The sequence below is a fragment of the Megascapheus bottae genome, chromosome 3 (assembly GCF_031878675.1).
Source record: "Megascapheus bottae isolate mThoBot1 chromosome 3, mThoBot2.hap1, whole genome shotgun sequence".
NCBI lineage: Eukaryota > Metazoa > Chordata > Mammalia > Rodentia > Geomyidae > Megascapheus > Megascapheus bottae.
Genome location: NC_143511.1, coordinates 59,516,700 through 59,539,493, shown reverse-complemented (window position 1 = coordinate 59,539,493; position 22,794 = coordinate 59,516,700). Strand labels below are relative to the sequence as shown.

The 22,794-nt window shown below is 47.8% G+C and overlaps 2 protein-coding genes across 12 annotated transcripts in view; one reads left to right on the top strand and one right to left on the bottom strand.

The window, feature by feature from the left end:
• The window catches only part of Unc13b (unc-13 homolog B), a 171,740-nt gene extending 169,805 nt beyond the window's left edge, over window positions 1-1,935 (bottom strand). For 2 of the 3 annotated variants that reach the window (XM_090330202.1, XM_090330203.1), the window contains exon 1: window positions 1,630-1,892. In XM_090330202.1, the coding sequence (XP_090186328.1) occupies window positions 1,630-1,651 (22 nt within the window). In that variant the 5' untranslated portion in view covers window positions 1,652-1,892. Of the gene's footprint in view, window positions 1-1,629 lie in introns of all 3 variants that reach the window. The other variant, XM_090330200.1, reaches the window with a different exon arrangement.
• Window positions 1,936-9,950: 8,015 nt separating this feature from the next.
• Atosb (atos homolog B) lies at window positions 9,951-21,936 on the top strand. 9 transcript variants are annotated; one of them, XM_090330199.1, is made up of 10 exons: window positions 15,444-15,885; window positions 18,211-18,354; window positions 18,610-19,277; window positions 19,392-19,579; window positions 20,373-20,431; window positions 20,594-20,699; window positions 20,825-20,983; window positions 21,212-21,280; window positions 21,369-21,544; window positions 21,658-21,936. In XM_090330199.1, exons 3-10 carry the CDS (start codon window positions 18,686-18,688, stop codon window positions 21,809-21,811), a joined length of 1,503 nt encoding a protein of 500 aa, XP_090186325.1. In that variant the 5' UTR covers window positions 15,444-15,885; window positions 18,211-18,354; window positions 18,610-18,685; the 3' UTR covers window positions 21,812-21,936. The 9 variants fall into 9 exon arrangements, with proteins under 9 accessions (XP_090186318.1, XP_090186324.1, XP_090186320.1 ...); XM_090330192.1 differs by lacking the exon at window positions 15,444-15,885 and adding an exon at window positions 9,951-10,034 and having other exon boundaries at window positions 18,610-19,579; XM_090330198.1 differs by lacking the exon at window positions 15,444-15,885 and adding an exon at window positions 10,328-10,352 and having other exon boundaries at window positions 18,610-19,579.
• The last annotated feature ends 858 nt before the right edge of the window (window positions 21,937-22,794 follow it).

Genomic DNA, 22,794 nt, shown 5'->3' with positions numbered 1-22,794 from the left:
AAGTGGTAGAGTTCCCATCAGTGAACTTAAAAGCCAAGTTCAAATTGCACACCGCAATAAACAATAAGTAGATGGGAAACTGAAGGGCAGAATTTCCAGATAAGGAAAGCTGCCAGAGTCATAACAAATGAAATGCCAGCAATTACTTCTCTTTAGTTATTTAGGTTCAGTTCAATAGAAATTTCTGATTTAAAAATGCCTGTAGAATCTTTCATAAGAACTACTCCTGTAATACAGTGTGGCAGTAGAGAATTAACAAACAGTTCAAACAAAACCAGGCAAAACCCAGCCTCTCCCAAATCCTGCTACTCAAGAGCAGGGATCTAAAGGAATAAATAGACTCCCAGCTGCTCAGAGAAAAATGTCTTATTAAAACCAAAGCAAAATTCTCATTAATGAAAAAACAACCATGAAAGAAGAAAAATTGTGTGTCTCTTAATCCCAGGAAATAACCAAATCCCATTTGAGATTAATGCAGATTTAACAAAACAGTGGAGGAGTACAGGGCAAAGCAGTTCCATTTGCCAGCAGCAGCTGGGGGAAACACTGGTATCGGAGAGATCACAAACGACAACGTTTCTCATCTGTACCGCCAAAAGAAATATGAGCTCTTTAACTATCCAGTAAAGGGTGCCAGGAAAAGGCTCTAGTGAAGGCTGCGATAGGCAAAATCGAGCTACCTTATCCCATTTACCAATGTGATAGGCAGTAACTTGAACGTCAAAATTAAATTCAAGAGGTAATCCAAACCCCACATTTTATGATCAGTTAATCTCTCTTTAAAAAAAAAATAACAGTTCTCGTAAAAACCAGTATTGAACTTCAATTAAGTCAGGCACTGACAAATACCATACCCCCCCCCAAAAAAAAGAAATGGAGATGGAGGGAGAAAAAGGGGGAATGAGCAAGAGGAAGAAGGAATGAAAGAAGAGAAGGGAGTCTCTACTCACATGGAGCCAAGTTCATGAACCATGCCTCATCTTAAATCCTAGAGGCTCCTTCTTTCTTTATAAATGCTTGTAATCCCAGACCTAGGGAGGCTGAAACAGGGAGGATCTCGAGGACAAGGCCAACCTGGGCTCCCAAATGAGGAAAAAAACCAACTCATCTTTGCAAACGGAATAATTGTCGCCTCGACTAGAAGAAGGCTTGAGGTCCCAGGAGAGCACGGAAGACAAAGACATGCAATCGTGAGGGATGAAAAGCAAGAAAGAAGACTCTCCGCAGGGATGCGACAGCACGTCCCGCTAACGCGTTCCAAGAGAGGTAAAAGGCACCTGCTTCTAAGCAAACTAGGTTTCCGGTGCAGGGAGGAGGAGAGAATGAAATTCTGCCATTGCTGACGGGCGCCAACCACCCGCGGCCGCCTAATTCATTCACTCTCCTCAGAGAACCCTGCCCGTGAGGTACGGGACCCGAGTCTTCCGCGGCCCCGCTGGAAAGTGCGGGAGGACTCTTCAAAGGCTCAGAAACGCCTATTTAACACGTTCGTCGCCTCCCCGCTTCCCCGGGGCGTGGACGGCAAGCGAAGTTCGGGAGAGGTGGTAACGCGCTCACTAGAACCCTGGAGCCCAGTGGGAATGAGCTGGGGACCCGTCTCTCCTCCCCCGCCCCAGTCAGCATACTCACCGCGCACGCACAGCAGGGACATGGTCAAGAAACCCGCGAGCCTCCGCCGCGCCCCGACCGCGCCGCCGCCGCCGCCGCCGCCGCACCCGCCCGGCCTCTCCCTTTTCCTCAGCAGGTGCCGCGGCGGCTCCGACTAACCGCCCCACCGGTCCGGCAACTCCTCATGGTTCCGGTGGCAGGCAGCGTCCCGCCGCTCCCCCGTACCCACTCCAAACCTCACCCCTCACCCTCTGTGGGCACTCAGGATAGCGTCGTCGAGTAGCGGCCGGCAAGGTGGAGTCTGGGCGCGGCTCCGCGGCGCCATAGCTGGGAGGAGGGAGTAGAAGGGACTCCCGCCCGTCACTCCAACCTGGGGGAGGTGGGGGGGCGGGAACTCATGCAAACGCCTGGGCGGAGCCAACCCCTGGATTCCCTCCCTCCACCCAACCAAATCACGCCCGGTCCTCGGACCACGCCCCTCACGCATACGTAAGAGGTGGAGTCCCCTTACATTTTCCTCCCGTTGGTGACTGGACGTAAGCTCCGCCCACTAGATAGTCTTAAAAGCCGGGATAGGCGAGGCTTGCCACAGCCTCACCTGTGTGAGTCTGGAAACCCTTTGCTCCTCCCATGTGGGTGAGATTTCCACACCAAAACAGATTCTTTTCATCGAAGAACTTCTATTGGGCTTCCTGAAAGGGACTAGTCCTTAAAGCTGATTAGGTACTTAGCAGAATAATTTAACAAGGTCGTATCGCACAGCAAAATAAGTTGCTTTGTTTTAGCCCCGGATGTCCTGGGCTAAATCTTCCTTCTAGTCTTTTTTTTTTCATATATTTTTTATTGTAATTACTAGAAGGGTTACATTATATTCAACAGATAGAAGGTGCATTACTTCACCAACATTGATATCCTTTCTCATGTCTTGGTCCCCATCCTGTTAGTCTTACAAGGGCCGGGACTTACAGAAGTACACCATAACACACACCACTCCAAGTTTTAATTTCAATCATTTAAACAAGATTAAAATCAGTTATTCGAATCTAATATCAGAAGACCTCAAATGTTTTTCATACGCATTTTGTATTTGTGTCTGAAATAATGCCTAGTATATAAAAATCAGATCATAAACATTTAGTTAATGAAGGGTGGAGGAGAAGCATTTTAAGCCAAGTGGTTTTGAAAAATGATGCATGCACATGTGAGGAACTGGAAAAGGCCAGAGTAGAAAAAGATATGTGGCTAAACAGTCGAGTGCTTGCCTAGCATGCATAAAGCTCTGGGTTCAATTCCCCAGCACCACATAAACAGGAAAAGCTAGCTCAAGTGAGTCACCAGTGCATGGCTGTGTTTTTCCTTTCTTTCTTGCTTTTATTTTTTGTAATAAATTAGTATTTCAGCCAGTACTAATGGGTCACACCAGTAATCCTAGCTACTCAAGAGCCTAACATACAGAGGCTTGAAGTTGGAGGCCAGTCAAGGCAGCAGGTCAGGGAAATTCTGTCTTCTAAATAACTATATACAAAGAAGTGGGGACAGCTGCGTGCTGTTGGCTCATTCCTGTAATCCTACCTACTTGGAAAGCTGAGTTCTGAGGATTGTGGTTCGAAGCCAGTCCAGGCTGAAAGTTGGTGAGACTCCTTTTTTTTCTCTAGTCCTGGGGCTTGAACTGGCACTGTCCTTGAGCACTTTTGGTCAAGGCTAGCACTCTCACACTTGAGCCACAGCACCACTCCCGGCTTTTTCTGTGTATGTGGTACTGAGAAATTGAACCTAGGGCTTCGTGCAGGCTAGGCAAGCACTCGATCATTAGGCCACACACCCAGTCCCATGGCTGTGCTTTTCTTTTAACAGAATCTCTCTAAATTAGCACCAGTGACTCATGTCTATAATCTTAGCTACTCTAGAGGCTAAGATCTTATGATTGAGGTTCAAAGCCAGAAAGGGCAGGAAAGTATATGAGACTCTTATCTTCAATTAACCTTCAGAAAACTGGAAGTGGTGCTGTGGCTCAAAGTGTTAAAACACTAGCCTTGAGCAAAAGAAGTCAGGAACAGTACCCAGGCCTTGAGTTCAAACCCCACAACTGACAAAATAAATAGGTAAATAAATAGATAGATAAATAAATAATAAAATAGCCTAGACTTGATTCCAGCTTAAGAACTTCCTGCCTCCACCCTTCAAGTGCCTGCATCTATACTGCCTATCTGTGTAATTTTCTATTATCATGTGACAAATGACTGCAAAGTTAGTAGCCTAAAACAACATTTAGTCAGGACCCCATGGTCCTTGCCTATATTATCAACACTTAAAAGGCTAAGAGAATCACAAGTTTGAAGCCCACCTTTATTACATAGTGAAGCTCAATCTCAAAAAGTCAGAAAAGGCTGGGGATGTGGTTCAGTGGAGAGTGCTTGCCTAGCATGCATGAGGCACTGGGTTCCATTCCTCAGTACCACATAAATAGAAAATGCCAGAAGTACACTGTGATTCAAGTGGTAGAGTGCTTGCTAGCCTTGAGCAAAAGAAACTCCAGGGACAGTGCCCAGGCCAGTTCAAGCCCCAGGACTGACAAAAAAATAAATAAAAAAGACAGAAAAAATGGTGTGTTTGATTTTGCTTTTGTTGCTGCTGTTGCTTGTGCCCACTAGTGGGGAAATGAAGCAAGACCTTGAGCTTTCCCTTGACTTTTTCACGCAAGGTTGATGCTCTACCACTTGAGCCACATCTCCCCTTTCAGAAATTTGATGATTAATTGGAGATAAGAGTCTCTCGGATTTGTCTTCCCAGGTTGGCTTTAAACTGGGATCTTCAGATCTCAGTTTCCCAAGTACCTATGATTACAGATATGAGCCAGATACATCAGTTTCTGTGGGTCAGGAATCTAGGCACAATTTAACACCTTTGTTTGGTTCAGAGTTAATCATAAAATGCAATTCAAGTCCTGCTTGATTGAGGAAGTGCACTTCCAAGTTCACTTATGTGATTCTTGGCAAGACTTAATTCCTCCAGGACCAATGCACTGAAAGCTTCCATTCCTTAATGGCTACTAGTTGACCTCACTTCCTTGTCATGTGCACTCCTCCAACATGGCAGCTTGCTTCATCAAAGCATGCAAGTGGGAAGGCAGTAGAGTCTCCTGATAAAATACAAGTCACTATGGTTTGTATCCCAACCATAAAAGTGACATGGGAAGAATCTTATGGCTTGAATTCAGGGCCTGAGCACTGTCCCTGAGCTTTTTTGCTCAAAGCTAGTGCTCTACCACTGGAACCATGGCTCCATTTCTGTTTTTGTTTTGGGGGGTGGGATGGGAGGGGGTTAATTGGAGATTAAAGTATCAGGAAATTTCCTGCCCTGGCTGGCTTCAAACCTGAAATCCTCAGATCTTAGCTTCCTGAGTAGCTAGGATTATGGGCATGAGCCACTGGTGCCTAGCTGCATATTCTAATTTTTTTTTGCCAGTACTGGGGCTTAAACTCAAAGCCTGGGCCCTGTCCTTGGACACTTTTTGCTCAAGGCTAGCACTCTACCAGTTGAGCCACAGCACCACAAAAGGGAATAAAAGGGAAAAATGAGCCAAGGACCTCATCAGACAAGTCACACAAAAAGAAAACCATGAATGTAAAAGTATGCCAATGTGGCTTAGTGGTAGAATGCTGGCCTAGTATGCAGGAATCCCTGGATTTGATTCCTCATTGACAAATAAACAGAAAAGGGAGTGGTAAACATTTTTTAAAAAATAAATAGAAGGAAATCTGATGTAAAAATCAATGTTAATAAATTCTTTAACAAAAACAAAACAAAACAAAACAAAAACAAAATAAATAGAAGTATGCCAAGGAGGTAACCAATTTCAATCAAAATAAGAAGAGTACAACTAAAGATTCAGTGCAATACTACCATACTAGAATATAGCTAAAATAAAAAGATTGACATCAAGAGAAATAGACCTCTCATACATTTCTGTAGGAGCTGGACACATTAATATTTTTTCAGAAAACAGGTTGACCATATCTATGAAGCTGAATTTACACATGCCATGTGATTCAGCAATTCTGTCCTTACATATATGTCCAATAAAAACACATGAATGCATTGAAAAATAAATACCAATTTGCATAGTAGTTCTGGAAACAGAAGGTGAAGGGAAAGAAAGAAGAGAATGAGATTAGAAAGCAGTTAATAAGGGCTTTAATATTTCCTCTGAAATACTGATTTCATTCTTTTCTTTTAGCAAGTATTAATTTTTAATAGAGAATACCAAAGCAATACCAAATGAAATAAAGCAAAAAGAACTGGAAGAAATAGAGAAGAATTTCCTGCTTCCCATGCAAAAAATGGGAGTTAAAGACTCTGTGTGTGTGTGTGTGTGTGTGTGTGTGTGTGTGTGTGTGTGTGTGTGTGTGTGTGTGTAGATAGGTATTGGGGCTTAATCTCAGGGTCTGAGTGATATCACTTAGCTTTCTCACTTAAGGTTTGTACTCTAGCACTTAAGCCACAGCTCCCACATCAGACTTTCTGGTGATTAACTGGAGATTAGAGTCTCACAGACCTTCCCACTGGGGCTGGTTTCAAACCAGGATCCTTGGATCTCAGCCTCCTGAGGAGCAAGAGCTACAGTCTTGTGCCTGCAGCACTGTGCCTGGCTGCTTTTTGATTTTTGTTTTTTCTGTTGTTTTATCAGTGATGAGGTTTAAACTCAGGACCTCTACTTATTCTATGACTTGAGCCACAACCCCACCTCCACTTTTTTTTGGGGGGGGGCCAATCCTGCAGCTTGAACTCAGGGCTTGGGTTCTGTCCCCGAGCCTCTTTGTGCTCAAGGTTAGTGCTCTACCATTTGAGCTAAATGGCCACTTTCAGCTTTTTCTGAGAAGTTTATTGGAGATAAGAGTCTTACCAGGGCTTAGGGGGGTTGCCTAGTGGTGGTGGGCTTGCCTCGCATGTACAAAGCCCTGGGTTTCATTCCTCAGCACCACATACACAGAAAAAGCCAGGAGTGGTGCTGTGGCTCAAGTGTGAGAGTGCTAGCCTTGACCAAAAGTGCTCAAGGACAGTGCCCAGGCCCTGAGTTCAAGCCCCAGGACTAGAGAAAAAAGAGTCTCACCAACTTTCAGTCTGGACTGGCTTCGAACCACAATCCTCAGAACTCAGCCTTCCAAGTAGCTAGGATTACAGGAATGAGTCACCAGCACCTAGCTGTCCCCACTTCTTCGTATATAGTTATTTAGAAGACAAAATTTCCCTGACCTGCTGCCCTGACTGGCCTCCAACTTCAATCCTCTGTATGTTAGGCTCTTGAGTAGCTAGGATTACTGGTGTGACCCATTAGTACTGGCTGAAATATTAATTTATTTAAAAAAGGAATTTGAGAATCTGGATATGGTGGCCCAAGCCCACAATCCCAGCAACCCAGAAGCTAAGGCAGAAATATGAAGTTAGAGACTACCTGTAATATATGTTATAAAGTAAGACCAAGTCTAAAACCAAAAACTATCAAGGTCATCAAAAAAAGAAAGGAAGGAAGGAAGAAAAAAAAAGAGTGAATTTGAGAGACTGTCACAACCAACAGAATACTATGATGACTGTATCTAACATGTTAGCCTGGGTCAGATCTTAGTATTAAAAAAAAAAGGCTGGATACTGGTGGCTCACCCCTGTAATCCTATTTGGGAAGCTGAGATCTCAGAATCACCATTTGAAGCAATCCTGGGCAGAAAAAGTATATGAGACATCGCCAATTAACCACTCAAAAGCCAGAAATGGAACTGTGGTTCAAGTGGTAGAGTGCCTGCCTTGCATAAAAAAGCTTAGGGACCTACGCCCCAAATTCAAGTCCTATTACCAGCGCAAAAAGAAAACAAAAAAGACATAAGATAAACTAAGGAAAGTGGTATAAAATGTGGACTTTAGTCAATGACAAATAATGGTTCCTTAATTGAACAAATGAACCAGATGTTGGTGTCTCATGCCTGTACTCAAGCTACACGGGATTTTAGTTCAAAACCATCGAGAGCAGAAAATCCATGAAACTATTATCTCCAATTAACCACCAAAAGCCAGAAGTGTATTGTGGCTGTAATGGTGGGGGTAAGCTTTGAGCAAAAAAAGCTAAGAAAGAGTTCAAGCCCTTACTGACATACACACATTTGTGTACACACACACACACACACACACACACACACACACACACACACATATACACAGGGCAGGGACCAAATGAATGACATAATGTAAAATATTGATAATAGTCAAAACTGGGAGTGGAGTACATTTGGAAATTCTGTATTATCTTCACACATTTTCTGTAAATCTAAAAAACAGCTCCAAAATTTAATGTATTAGGAGGGTCAGGGAGATGGATTGGGTGTCTGTTATGTACCACAGGTTGGACTTGTCCATCTTCCTGAGTCAGGCTTCCCAGTACTGTAATTGTAGTTTGTAAATAGCCAAAATTCAGAGACCAGCTCTGATTGCTTTAGCCCTGTGTTTTTTCCACTACATAAAACTCGTGACTTTATCTGAGATTATACAGCTATGTTTATCTATCTAAATGAATTCCTTCTGGACAGATAATTTTTTTCTTTTTGTTCACTAACACACCATTGGCATTGAGTAGATTAGTTTGTTAAACCTACTCACCTATAATCACAGAGAGTAAAGAATCTTAGTCATCAAGAACTTGATTCAGGGGAACTAATCTCGTCCTCTTTCCTAAGAGGCCCCACATAGGTTGTGAATCCAAGTTCATTTACTCTGCAAGTGTCCTGTACTGCCATCTACCGATATCTGTGAAGCAAAGACAGCCCTGCTACATCTCCTGATTGGGGGAAGGGGGAGCTGGGGGGGGGGGGCGGAGCAGAGAGAGTAAGTCAAGAGCTAATAGTACAACACAGATAGATGCTGGTGGTTAGCTAAATGGGAAGCTGAGATCTAAGGATTGTGGCTCAATGCCTGCCCCAGGCAGAAAACTCTGTGAGACTTATCTCCAATTGTCCATCAAAAAAATTTAGAAGCAGGGGCTGGGAGTGTAGCCTAGTGGTAGAGTGCTTGCCTAGAACACATGAAGCCCTAGGTTCAATTCCTCCTTATCACATATTCAGAAAAGGCTGTGAGTGGCGCTGTGGCTCAAGTGGCAGGGTGCTAGCCTTGAGCAAAAAGTGTCCAAACACAGTGCCCAGGTCCTGAGTTCATGCCCCACAACTAACAAAAAAAATCTAGAAGTGATAAAGCACCTACCTTCAGCAAAAACACCAAGCTCCAGTTCAGTTCAAGCCCTAGAACATAGGTATACACACACACACACACACACACACACACACACACACACACACACACACACATAGCAAACCATATTTGTCATATTTGTGTGCAATATACCTATGTAACTATTCAAAGCAAAAATACTTAATTATCTCTGGAAATTTCATCCATATTTACACATGTAAAATTCACAGTTCTGCCAGGTGCTCACACCTGTAATCCTAGCTACTCAGGTGGCTGAGATCTGAGGATCAGGATTCAAATCCAGTTGGGGCAGGACAATCCAGGGGAACTTATCTCCAATTAATCACAGAAAAAGCCAGAAGTGGCACTGTGGCTCACGTGGTAGAGCTGTAGCCTTTAAACAAAAGATGCTCAGGAGCAGTGCCCAGGCCCAGAGTTCAAGCCCCAAGACCGGCAAAAATAAAAATAAAATAAATGTACAGTTCTCTTCTCCGACCCACCTCAGTTAGGACATGGCTCTTACGGTCTATTCCAGAACCTACACCCTACTGCACAATGTAGGTTTTAGAAACTGCTCAATCCCACAAACCTGAAATCCCAGTGCTGGATTCCTCCATTGTCTCAAATCCCTGAGATTCCTAGCTCTACCTTCCCACCCCTCCCCCAGCCCCATTATGGCAAATGCTAATTCAGACGTCCCTACAAAGAAAAGTTTCGAGTTTCATAGGCATCTCACAGCAGCAAGAAGTTATGCAAGGAGGCACACTTCCATAAACTCTCAGGGAGAGATTGGGAGGCGGGGGAGGAGCAGAAGAATCGTGAATTGGAGACCAGCTTGAATAAGACTTGAGAAGAGAGAAGGAAGAGAAGGTAAGAGAAGGAAAAAGAAAGGGAGAGGGAGAGGATATCTCTAGAAAGAACCCCAGCCAGCCCCGGAATCCGCGGGCTTGCACTTTGCGCCCAACTTCTTCTCCTCCCCCGCCCCCCACCGCCCCGCCCCAGACCCAGCCACTTCGGGGCTTCCAGCTGGTCAACCAAGGCCCCGCCCTTCTCGACCTGTCATCACAGAAGCCGCACGTGGCCGGGGTGGGACCTCAGGCGACCTACAGCTAATACTTTGTCTCCTCCGTCATCCATTGGGGCCACCGCCACCAATCAGAGCCAGTGGATCAGGGCTGCAGCCTGTGTGTGCCCGGGTGAGGCTGCGCGAGAAGGGGCGGAATGAAGAAAAGCCTTTAGGATGGGAGGGGGGCTTGTGGAGGACAGGATCGGGCGGAGATTCTGCCCGGCTGGAATTCCGGGGGGCGGGTCCTCGTGAAGGTGGGGGGAGGGAGGTGGAGACAAACGGGCGGGGAGGAGGGGGGCAGGGTCAAGGGGTGAGGCTTGAAGGAAAGCGGAGGATCCTGGGGAAATGCAAAGAAAAGGGGCGGAGTTATGGGTGGGTGGGGCTTGGCCCACAGAGGAGGAGCCTGAGGGTTTAAAGAAACGAGGAAAGGGGACTAGCGGGAGAGAAGGTGGGAGCTGGGACCAGGGAGAGGGTGGGCCGGGGCGTTGCGGGGGCGGAGCTCAGACCAAAGGGGCGAGGTTTGCAGGCCCAGGCTTGAACTAGGGCTGCTCAGTCACTGTCCTAACCCACTACCTCCTCAAGTGCCACAGGACTCACGGAACTGCAGGTGTGGGGCGGGGTAGGTGAGGAAGAAGGGACCAGGACGAGGGTGCGCTTGGAGGTAGACGCGAAGAGGTGGGATGTACCGACAGAGAAGCAGAGGGTGTGGAGACTGCTGTAGAAAGGAGACGAGGAGTTGGGGAAGCAGTTAGGGACTCGACGTGAGTGCCAAGAAGTGCATTCTCTGAGGGCCTGATAGGGGGAAGGGTGGCAGCGATCTGTGGAGGTAGGAGGCCAGGGGGTGGATCTCTGTCTGCTCTGGAGAGTTGGAAGCGATACTCGAAGGGGAGGGGATTTGGAGGCACTTTGGGGAAAGGGGGATTGTGTGATGGAAAAGCTTTTGTGGTCCATTGTGTAGGAGAGTCAAGGCAGCTATTTGATGGACTGTAGCTGTGGGCAATGTGTGATAGACAGGGGTTATAGGCTCCGATTAAGAGAGGGAACCCCGTTATTTGAGTAACAGTCAAGGGCATTGAAAGGACTCCAGGAAAACATTTGTGTTTTGTGTTCTGAGGGAGGGTGCTGGATTAGTGGGGTGAAGAAGCCAATCTGTAGTGCTCCCGGCTGCTCAGTTCCTCACTTCACTCTCGTGCCTGGTTACTAAAGACCGCAGCCAGTCCCTGCTTGCTCCAGTTTGTTTCCTTGACTAGCTCCTAAGTTTACTCCGGATCTGTCTGGGTAAGACTGGGGTTTCTTCCCCACACTGAAGTCACTGAGGACCCTTCTGCCCCTGGGTTCCTGTCAACCCCCCTGGCTAGTTCCTGTTCCTCCCAGAAGGCTGCCTTGGTCTCTGACCCCTCCTCCCCTACTTTGCCCTGCCCTATGCTATGGGTGTGCTCTTTTCCACTTCCTTCCTCACTCAGGGGCCTGGCCTGGTTCTTGCCTGACTGGGAACCTGTGCCCTGTCCTGGACTCTGGACTCTATGGTTAGAGACCCTGCTAACCCTCGGATCCACCCCTCTTCTGCCACCAAAGTTTTTGCCAACAAACTCTCAAGTGACTAGTAATTGCTTTATCACCTATCGAAAGCTGTTTTTCCCTCCCCTTATCCCTCCCTCACGGCCTCCTGTGGGGAATTCTATGAAATTCAGAAGTTCTGGACTCTCTGGACAGAGAGAAGCAGGAGAAAATATTGAGAATCTTTGATGCATGTTTTCAGAAGTGGGCTAGTATTATAAACTGAATGATGTGAGGTTCAGCTTCAGATTGAGGAGGAAGAAGGAAGAATGTTGCTCCCCACATTTCAAGCTTAGAAATTGAGAGTAGGATCTAGTCCCCCTTGGGAGCTTCTCTGATCCTCAGAGAGACTTAATGTCGTTTCAGGGCTCTTTTAATTTGTAGGCTGGTTGGGAGAGGGTGAAGAAGGCCCGGTGCCCTACTGAATGAGTGTCACAGTGTTGTTGAAAGGGGCCATTAGCTGACCTCCTCACACTTCACCTACTAGCTTAGATACTTAGATAGGGTCAGCAATGGGCTGTTGAGGCCACACAAAGCCCTGGGGTAGAATGGGGTAAAAGACTGGCTGAAGCCTTTTGAGGAGGAACTGATTGCTATGGTAACACTGCTTTCTATCCCCATCTCCTGTCTGAGACAGGGTGGGCCTAGGGCAGACACATCAGCTTCCTCAGGACTGGGGCATTTTGTGTGAGTGGGTGGGGCCTAAGAGATATCCCATGCTGTGCAGGGTCTGGAGTATATAATAGCCTTTCTGCTTTGGTGCAGGCAACTGGGCATTCAGATGCTTGAGCACATCCTCAGAGATGTGTATGACTGCACAAAACCTATGAATATTATAAGGCCAGAGTCATAGAGGTGCTCAGTGGTCATTTATATGGAAACTAATTTTACAGAATCAGAAATCTGTGGCTTAAGAAACAAATCCCCCAGGTTTCATAGTAAAAGAGCAGGAATGAGGATCCAGATCTCTAGACTGCTATTCACCACCCCAAGACCCATTGTCTTCTTTACTAGTTTTTTTGGGGGGGTGAAGGGTACCTATTATGTTTCAGGCTCTGTGAGATGTTAAGTCTGGGAATATAAGAGTGAAAGAAAAGAATTGTTGCTCTCATGGAGTGTCCTTTGTAACAGGGGGAGAAAGAAATTGTATGTATGTTTCTGAGAAAGGGGAGAGGACTGATCAGCTGGTGATAACTATTTTTAAAAAGAGGAGGAAGTAGGGGCCGGGAGTTTGGCCAAGTGGTTAAAGTGCTTGCTTAACATGCATGAAGACCCGGGTTCGATTCCTCGGTACCACATACAGAAAAAAAAAAAAAAGCCAAAAGTGGTGCTGAGGCTCAAGTGGTAGAGCTCTAGCCTTGAGAAAGTCCAAGGATAGTGCTCAGGCCCTGAGTTCAAGCCCAGGACTGGCAAAAAAAAAAAAGAGGAGGAAGTGGTGCCGTGGCTCATAGTGGTAGAGTGCTATCCTTGAGCTGAAGAGCTCAGGGACAGGGCCCAGGCCCAGAATTCAAGTCCCATTACTAAACAAAAAGAAAAAATTAAGAAGAAAAGTCAGGCTGGGCATGGTGGCTCACGCCTGTAATCCTAACTACTCAGGAGGCTGAGATCTGAGGATCGTGGTTCAAAACCAGACTGGACACTAAAGAACCTGAGACTTTCATCTCCAATTAATCACTAGAAAGAGAGAAATGGGGCTGTGGCTCAAGTGGTAGAGCACTAGCCTTGAGCAGAAGAGCTCAGGGGCAGTGCCCAGACCCAGTGCAAGCCCCATGACCCACCAAAAAAAAAAAAAAGGCAAGCATGGTAGAACAAGTGTATAATTCCAGTACTCAGGAAGCTGAGGAGAAATGATTTTCAATTCAAGGTTAGCCTAGGATACCTAGCAAAACCTGTTTTAAAAAAAAAAAAATGAAAAAGGGCCTGGAGTTTGGCCTAATGATAGAGTACTTGCCTAGCATGCACAAAGACCAGGGTTCAATTCCTTGGTACATAGAAAAAAGCCGGAAGTGGTGCTGTGGCTCAAGTGGTAGAGCTCTAGCCTTGAGAAAGTCCAAGGACAGTGCTCAGGCCCTGAATTCAAGCCCCAGGATTGGCAAAAGAAAAAGAAAGAAAAGAAAGAAAGAAAGAAAGAAAGAAAGAAAAAGAAAGAAAGAAAGACAACATTAAAACAGTTAGGCAAGAAGTCCTCTTGATTTGACTGGGTGTAATCCCAGTAGCTACAATCCCAGCACTTGGGGACTGAGGCAAAAAGCTTTGAATTCAAAGCCATCCTGGATATGTCAATAAATAAATTAATAAAAATTTCTTAGTTGTACCATGTTCTTTCTCTGGCTACACTGAGGCTTAGAACATGTTTGATCTTCCTGGCTTTACTATTTTCCCAAAGACTTGGTAGGAAACTAAGATCTGGGTCTATGGTAACGGCAGAAAGATACAGGGTAGGGTTACTGGAGGATTATTCTTTTCCTATAGAATTCTGGCTCTCTGAATGTTTTCCTAATAAGCTTTTATCAAGGTAAATGTGTTCTTAGTATTAGAGAATCAGCAAGAAAACTAGTCCAAAGCTGAGTTCTTTTTTGTCTTTGTTTCCCTCTTCTGAGAAGAGAAGGAAACCTAGAACTATTGCTTGTCTCTTTTAAGTGTGGGGCACAAAGAGGAAGTCTGGGAAGGGAAGCCTCTTTTTACTTTTCAATGGCCACCTGAGGTCCCTGGGTGAGGGTGGGGGAGGAGGGCTTGCAACATAGGCAAGACCAAAACAAGAATCTAAGCCCTTAATTGGTCTCTAAACTATGGAAAGAATGACTCTTTTTGTCTGATGTTTGCCTGTTAATGTCAGAGAGAAAGAAAGTAAGAGAGAGAGAAAGCCTGGCTATCTGACTTGGGGAAAACCTTTGTGACTTGCTGACAAGTTCAGAGGACAAGGTGGAGAAGGTCACCCATTCTCTTAGGTTATATCTAGAGCAGCTGCTCTAAAAAAAAGGGGGGGGTCTTTAAATGCCCAGTTATTTCAATGATTTCGATCATTGTGGTCATTAAAAGAATGGAATGACAATGTTTAGAGACGCTGGTTCTTCTGCCTTTTGATTTGGCTGGATCTGGGCTGGGCCTGGGGCCCAGTGACTCAGGGGAAGGGTGGAGAGTTTCGAGGGAGCTGTGAGTCACAAGGATAACTTCCATCTTAAGAGTTGGTCTCATTTCCCCCACTCTGGGCAGAAGTCCTCCTATCCCACTTCTTAGGGTACTCAGCCTCCTTGAGCAGAGGCCTTTGAATGGAGTGCTAGAAATGGGACACATTGATGTCAGAACAAGAGTTCAGAATTTTGAAGAATAATACCAGAGTTCCTGAAATTAAAATGTATCCCTATCTCAGGAGCCCTTGGAACTCTTCTAACGAAGGTAAAAGAGCCCCAAATAGACATTAAGAAAAGGAAGAATATGATTTCTCAGTATGAATGAAGATGGAGTACCAGTTGTTTGTTTTATTTCTTCTGCTCTGGTATGAAGGAAATTTCCTAGGATCCAGCTGGCTGGGAGCTCAGTCTGGAATGTGAGATGATGATGAATGGGTGTGGGGACATTTGGGTTTGAATCTGGTATGAGAAGAGCAGGCTGACTTTGGGGGCTGTTGAATTGACCTGCTGCTTCGGAGCAGTCAGGGAGGAGGGTTGAGAAATGGGAGGCTTATGCCTTTGAAGGAGCTAAATTGCCAGGTCAAGAGTTGCTCTGGCAGGTGTAGGGTTAAAGGAGATGGGCGTGGCGATATTGGGCAGGCCTGTCCCCTTCTAGGCCAATAGGCATGCGCCTCTTGGAGAGGGCGTGACTCACACTTGTGGTTGCAGGGAGGCCGGCCAGCTCTGAGCCAATGAACATGGTTGCTGCCCAGGGAGGGTGTGGTCTGAGGGGGGCGTGGCGGCCGTGGTTGCTGCGGCGGGGGTGGTGGGGCGCTGGGCGGGGCGGGCGGCCCCATCAGCTGGTAGGAAATGGCCTGTGAGTCAGAGGGGCAGCCGAGTCTGCAGCGCCGAGCCTGGGCGGCCCCGGGGAGGGACCAAAGTGGGGAGGGGCGCGGTAGCCACCGGGGGTCTGCAGACGCCAGGGCCCACTAGTGTTGCACACGAAGCTGTTCAGAGAAGAACCTAGCAGAGCAGGGCTCTCAGCCTGAGCCACCCTTTGTCTGGGTTGGGGGGCCCGTGACAGGGAGGACTGGGGATCTGAGGGGTGGGACCGGGACGGGACGGAGGGCCCGGAGCAGCGGCCACCGCAGAGGAACCAATTTGGGAGCGGGGTGAGTGTGTGCTAGAGGAAAATAGTAGAACTCTGAAGCCCCGGTAGGATATGGGGCCTGTCCCAGGCAGTGAAGAGGAAAGGACCTGGGAAACTAAGCTGGGGGTGGGGGATCAACCAGAACAAGGAATCCAGGCACCAAGGTGAGTCTGATGGGCTTAGTTTGGAGGGGTTGCTGGGATCTGCGCCCTCTTCTCTGAGGGTGAAGGGCCATAGAACAGAAGCTCTCAAAACAGTTGAGGAGAGCAGACCCTGACTTAACCCATGGTGGTAGTGGTCTGTGGGAACAGCCACCCTAGCATGTGTGGTCATGCCCAGGGATAAAATATAGAGCATCTAGTGTATTTCTACTGTCTGCTGCACAGATGAGGTGGGAAGCACATGGATAGGAATTTCTTTAAGTCTCCTTTGTCAGGGTGGAAATGGCTATCTTTTATACTGAGAAGCAGGGGAGGATGAGCTTAGAAGCTCTACCTATACACACTTCTACCACCCAGGCCTAGAAAGTATCTGAAGGTGGACCCCATTGTATTCTGGGACTTGTTGTTTTTGCTGGCCTTGCTACCTTGGCATGTTGGGAACTGTAGTCTTTGCCAGGCACAGCCTGGCACAGCTGTTTGGTGCCAATTGCTGCCCACCCCCGAAAAGGGGATGAGGTTTGGCCTATCCTGCCCTGCCTCCTTTCCCCAGTCCTGCCCCATGAGTCAGCTTGAAGCCATGGTCTAAAGCCAGACTGGCTGGGTGGCAGGGGAAGTCTTAAGAATGTCTTGTTGACAGGGCAGGATCTCAGGGTAATGAGTAGATGCCAGGCATGCTAGGGTCATGTAGGGCATCATGTCATCACCTGGCTGCCCCAAGGCAAGGGCTCAGAGGGTGGCTAGGATGACCCAAAAGGAAAAGGCCCTTTCTGAACCTGTATGGCTTGGATGGAGGAAAGGAAGGATAAAGTAAACACATTGCCATTTGTGTTCTGCCCTTTCCAGCCACCCTAACTACTGAAAAGGTTCAGAATTTTCTTAGGGATCTTAATTCTAATGAAGATGATGAACTGAGGAAGTGTGTGTTGATGGGAATAATTGGTGTAAGAGAGTTTTTCACTCCCTGAGTGTAAATGTGCTCTTTCTCTGAGCCTCCTACCCCCACATCTTTTTTTGCTGACTTTCCCTGCACAACCAATCTCTGCTTTTTCTAACTGGGGAACTTTTGTCTGCACTGTTGCCCAGTTCCCCAGAGCTTTCATTCTACTTTTTTTGAGTCCTGCTACGTGCCTTTTCCTATGTTTGGAGATATGTAGAGAAGGGGCACCTGTAATCTGGACTGAACATAGATGAGGTTTCAGAGGGAGAGATGTGATCTGGAATGCAAAGCCGATTTTCTGAAGGGAATGGCCTTTGAGCTATCAAGGAAGAAGAGTAGGCATATAAAAGGCGTGCCTTGAAGGGAAACGAATATTGTGATTTGCTTGCTCCATGTGTAGGCCAACCTTGCCTTGAACTCACAATCTTACTGTTTTAGGCTCTAGAGTTTTGGGAATACAAGTGTGTGCCATCTAACCCATTTAAAGGGCATTGTGGATGGCAGGAAGCACATTTATTGCCCAAAGGAGAAGGCAGACACTGAAAGCAGTTGGCATCCAACGTGACAATCTCCTTACCCTAGTATTGCTTCCTGAGGGTGACATAGTCCAGGAAGCCTATTTTGTGTCCTAGCAAAAAAGCAGTGGTTTGGGTTTTGTGGGCGTTGGTTGTACCTTGTGGGAGGGACATGGAGAGATACTTTAGTTGCTTCCAGTTGACAGCAGTTTCTTCCTTATCTCTCGTTTGCAGGCCTGGGGGGAGGGTAGGCCCTGGAAAGTGCTTCTGCGGGTGCCTCTTCCTCCTCCCACTTGTTTTTGGTTGGATTTGTTGGCTCTTGTTAAAAAGACAGATTGCTGAGGGCGACTGTGAGTTCAAGGCTGAAGGGCTGGCTTTGAGCTGTTCTGAGGTTTGTACCTCTGTGTAGTATGTGATGGGGAATAACTATGTCTGCCAGAGCTCAGCTACTCTGGGGTAGCACTTGTCCCTTTGGAGATAGACTTGGGAAGAAGTTGTGCAACTTGGTGGCCTTGAGTAAGAGAGCTGAATTATTGCCCCCAGCCATCTGCTATCTGACCTGGCTTTTGGATTTTGAGGTTATCTCATCTCCTCTCATTTAGGGCAAGTCCCCAAGATGGTGACTCTGACAAGAGGTTCCTCCTGCCTAAACTTTCCTTTCACATCCTTACTCCCTTGATATGTTTTTCTGTGACTCTTTAGGTTGGCCAACTCTACCACCTGAGTCCTGAATCCTGAGCCTTCCCCTTCTGTTTCTGAAGAAATGGTCACTTGGGAGGGGAATGCCCTGAAGTATATACTCTATTAGCCCACATCAGGAAAGGCCTTATAACTGACTCTGGGGATCCTGGTTTATGTCTGTTCTTCTCTCCTCAGGGTCCAACTGAGCCCAGGAGCTGCACGGAATGGTGGCAGTCACCTTGCCAGTGCAGCGGGCATGGACCAGACTGCAACCTAGGGGATCAAGGCATCAGTCTGGAAGAGGGGACATACGGCTAGACTTGACGCCTCTTCATCGGGGTAAGTGCCAGGAAGAAGAATAGAGCAATAGATCCAGTAAGAAATCTGAACTAAATATGTTCTCAGGAGTTCAGAGAGTAGCTTCTATGTTCCATCCATCCATCCATCCATCCATCCATCCATCCATCCAGGGATTTGGATTCTTCCACTCTCGGGAATCCCTCAAGGTCACTTCTTTAAGCTAGGGAGGGTCTGAAATGCAGCTAGAAAGAAGACTCATTGATTCCCATCTTTTTTTTCTCTTCTCTTGCACAGATGTCCCCAGGCCCCCCAGCCCAGGCCCAGCATAAAGGCCGTGTGGGGGGGCCCCCCTGACCCAAGGGGGGACTTCATGCGCCACGTGCAGGCGGAGCCATCTCCATCCTCAGAACCAGAGGCTGGCCCTTCACAGCCTCCAGTCAGACAGGGGGCCCTCCAGGGTGGCCTGCTCATGGGCTACAGCCCAGCAGGGGGGGTAACATCCCCCGGGGTCTACCAGGTATCCATCTTTTCCCCTCCAGCTGGTGCCTCTGAGCCACATAGGGCTCTGAAGCGACCAGCCCCACCCACTGAGGGTCCACGAGAGCTGAAAAGAGGCCCTGGGCTGGGGGTCAGAGAGGGATTACCCCCTGAAGAACCATCTACTGTAGGACAATTGGGCCTAGAGGGATTGGAGCTGGGACTGGGTGTGGCCAGCCAACATTTCTCCCATCATGGCCTCTGTGTTGTGGAACAGGGAGTTAGTGCCACCTCACCTTGGACTTCAGGGGCCCAGAGTCCTCCCAGGCCCCCATCAAATGCTTCCTGCAATACTTTGCACACCAGAGACTGGGCTTCCCCTGAACCAGGGGGACAGGGGTCCCTGGGGGAGACTCCAGGGACACCCCCTTCAGGCCAACTGCACACACTTGACACTGATTTGCACAGTCTTGCACAAATAGGGGGTAAGAGCCCAGTGGTTGGGGTGGGAAATGGGGGCAACCCTTGGCCCAGGGAGTCCCCTGGCACTGCCAATGGGCACAGTCCCGAGCACACACCCCCTGGCCCTGGACCTCCAGGCCCCTGCCCCACCAAGCGAAGGCTGCTTCCTGCTGGAGAAGCCCCAGATATCAGCTCTGAGGATGAGGGGCCAGCCCCTCGAAGGCGCCGGGAAACCCTGGGCCATACTCTTGCTGCCAACAGTTCTGATGCCAAAGCCACACCCTTCTGGAGCCACCTGCTGCCCGGGCCCAAGGAGCCTGTTTTGGTAAGCCGGAAGAGGAGCTTATCTATACTCACTGTTTGTGTGCTGGTCCTGGGGCTTGAACTCAGGGACTGGGTAACTGTCCTGAGCTTCAAGGCAAGCGCTGTACCATTTGAGCCATAACTGTTTATCTACTCTGTGTGTGTGTGTGTGTGTGTGTGTGTGTGAGAGAGAGAGAGAGAGAGAGAGAGAGAGAGAGAGAGAGAGAGAGAGAGAGAGAGAGAGAATATGCTGGTCCATTGTGGGGCTTGAACTGAGAGCCTAGGCACTGTCCCTGGCTTTTCTGCTCAAGGCTAGGGCTCTACCACTTGGAGCTGCCACCCACTTCTGGTTTTCTGGTTGTTAATTGGAAATAGGAGTTTCAGCCTCTTGAGTAGTTAGGATTACAAGCAAGAACCAACTGCACCCAGCTTAAATTAAGCTTATCTACTCTTTAAGTGGACATTTGTGTGAGAAAAGGTGGAAGCCTGCAGGATACAGACTTATGATGAGCCTCTACCCCAGAATACACCTGGGCTTCACCTAGCCTATTTTCCCAGTCTTTATTTTTTTTATTTTTTACTTATTTTTGTCAGTCATGGGGCTTGAATTCTGGGCTTGGGCTCTGTCTGTGAGCTAGTCAGCTCAAGGCTAGCGCTCTACCACCCAAGCAACAGCACCACTTCCGGTTTTCTGGTGGTTAACAAAGATAAGAGTCTCAGACATTTTCCTGTCTGGGCTGGCTTTGAACCAAGATCCTCACATCTCAGCTTCCTGAGTGGCTTTTTGGCTTTTTTCCAATCTTTCTTCTCTATAGGACCCAACAGACTGCAGTCCCATGGGACGGAGGCTGAAAGGTGCCCGTCGTCTGAAGCTGTAAGTGAGCAGCTTTTCCCTCTACCCTGACCCTGAATGCTACAGTAGGGGACTTCAGAGCAGGAACCCTAGGTAGTAGTCAAGGGTGGAGTCTAAGAACATAAATAGGAGTCCCAGAATCACTCAAGAAGCCAACTCACTGTGTGTCCCCTCCCATGCCAGGAGCTCCCTTCGAAGTCTCCGGAAGGGGCCAGGCCTGCTGAGCTCCACCAGTGCCTCCCCCATTCTAACCCCTGCTGTCAGCCGTACCCTGCTGGGCAACTTTGAGGTAGTTTCTCTTGGACTTTGTGATTAGGGGATACCCAGGAGGAGCGGGATAGTGGAATGTGGCTTTGTTGCATAAGGAAAAGAATGGGCATTTCTCACAATGTATTTTCCCCACCATAACACCAGGAATCATTGCTTCGAGGACGCTTTGCACCATCTGGCCACATTGAGGGCTACACAGCAGAGATTGGAGCTAGTGGGTCTTACTGCCCCCAGCATGTCACGCTGCCTGTCACTGTCACCTTCTTTGATGTTTCTGAGCAAAACGCCCCGGCTCCCTTCCTGGTATGACTTGACCCCAACCCAAATTAGCTTCTCAAAGGGGTCAGGAGTAGGGGGACGGGAAAAGGTATTCTTTACGTGTTCTTCTACTAGAAGTGAGTCAAGGTCAGGTGGGGGAAATTCTAGTGTGGGGCAGAGGCAAGTGCAAGTGTGAGATTATGGAGAGACCAATAGTTAGGGCTCAGGGATTTCCTACTTCCTACTCTGTCTCATGGTTCATGGTCTTCTCAGGGTGTCGTGGACCTGAACCCCCTGGGGAGGAAGGGTTACAGTGTGCCCAAGGTGGGCACCATCCAAGTGGTGAGTTTTCCCTGAGGGAATAGAACGGATGTGGGAAGAGTGGACAACAGCCCCTCAGCCCTAACAACTTTTAGCATCTTGCCCCTAGACCTTATTTAACCCCAACCAGACTGTGGTGAAGATGTTCCTCGTGACCTTTGACTTCTCGGACATGCCTGCTGCCCACATGACCTTCTTGCGCCATCGCCTCTTTCTGGTGCCTGTGGGTGAGGAGAGAAATACTAGCCCCACCCACCGCCTCCTCTGCTATTTGCTGCACCTCAGGTAAAGACAGAATTCATAGAGAATTTGGGAGGCCCAGGTATCCCTGAATAGGATCTCTCCTATTCTTTCTCTTTCATCTGGATTCTCACTTGGGTCCCATTGTCTTTCCACAGGTTCCGGAGTTCCCGCTCAGGCCGCTTAAGCCTGCATGGAGATATCCGCCTGCTATTTTCCCGCCGGAGCCTGGAGCTGGATACAGGGCTCCCATATGAACTGCAGGCTGTGACTGAGGCCCCCCATAATCCACGTTATTCACCTTTGCTCTGATTACCAGCATTCTTGAATCTAGGTTGGCCAAAAGTCTGCCATACTGCTCCATCATGGACAGGGTAAACGTAGAAAGATGGCAAGAGCCCCTTCAGGCTTAAATTAAAGTCCTGGCCACACTCATACCCAAATTGATTATTTGGGAGTTTAAAGCTTCTGATCCTTCCACACCTTGCCCCACTCCAGGTACTTCCATGTGCCGTCTCCTTCCTTAGGTTTCCAGGCCAGCTTAGATAGTAGAGAGGAACCAGAGCTGCCCTGAGAGTGTCCCATGTTCCCAGGCAAGTCATGCCAGCGTTAACTCCCTGTCCTGGGCAGGGGACACTTACTACTTTATTTATTTTTAACTTATAATTTATTCAAATTGGATTGCCTTGGTAGCCTCCCAAACCTGATTATTGGTATTACCGCTTCTCCTTTTCCACTCTCAGATACTGCGCCAACATCAGGAGTCAAAGAGGCTGTTATGGGGGCAGGGGTGAATTGCTGTTCCTCAATTAAGGACAGAGTATTTATTCCAGAGTGACTGAGTCACTAGCCAAAGACTCAGCTTTCCCTGTCCTTTCTCATTCCCTTCATTTCTTCTACCATTTGACCCATTTTAAAAGTCCAGTGTGTGTGTGTGTGTGTGTGTGTGTGTGTGTGTATGTGTGGGTGTGTGGGTGTGTATGCACACACACAAGCTTGTCTTTGTGTGGTATGTAAATGAGACAAAGCATGCATGCAGGAACACACACACACACACACACACACACACACACACACACACAGAGGCGTTAACTATCCATCACTTAGGGCTTCACACTCAGTTGTCCTCTTGCCTGTGTCTCCTTGCTTTAGAGTCCTGACTGAGGAAGGTGTCAAAAGGGCAGAGTCAGGGCTAAGGACTGGGGTGCCTCCTCTCACTTGGCCAGACTCTGATCCACCTACCTCAGCTGGGATGAGGGATACCCCCTCAAACTCAGTCATGTGGTTCCCAACTA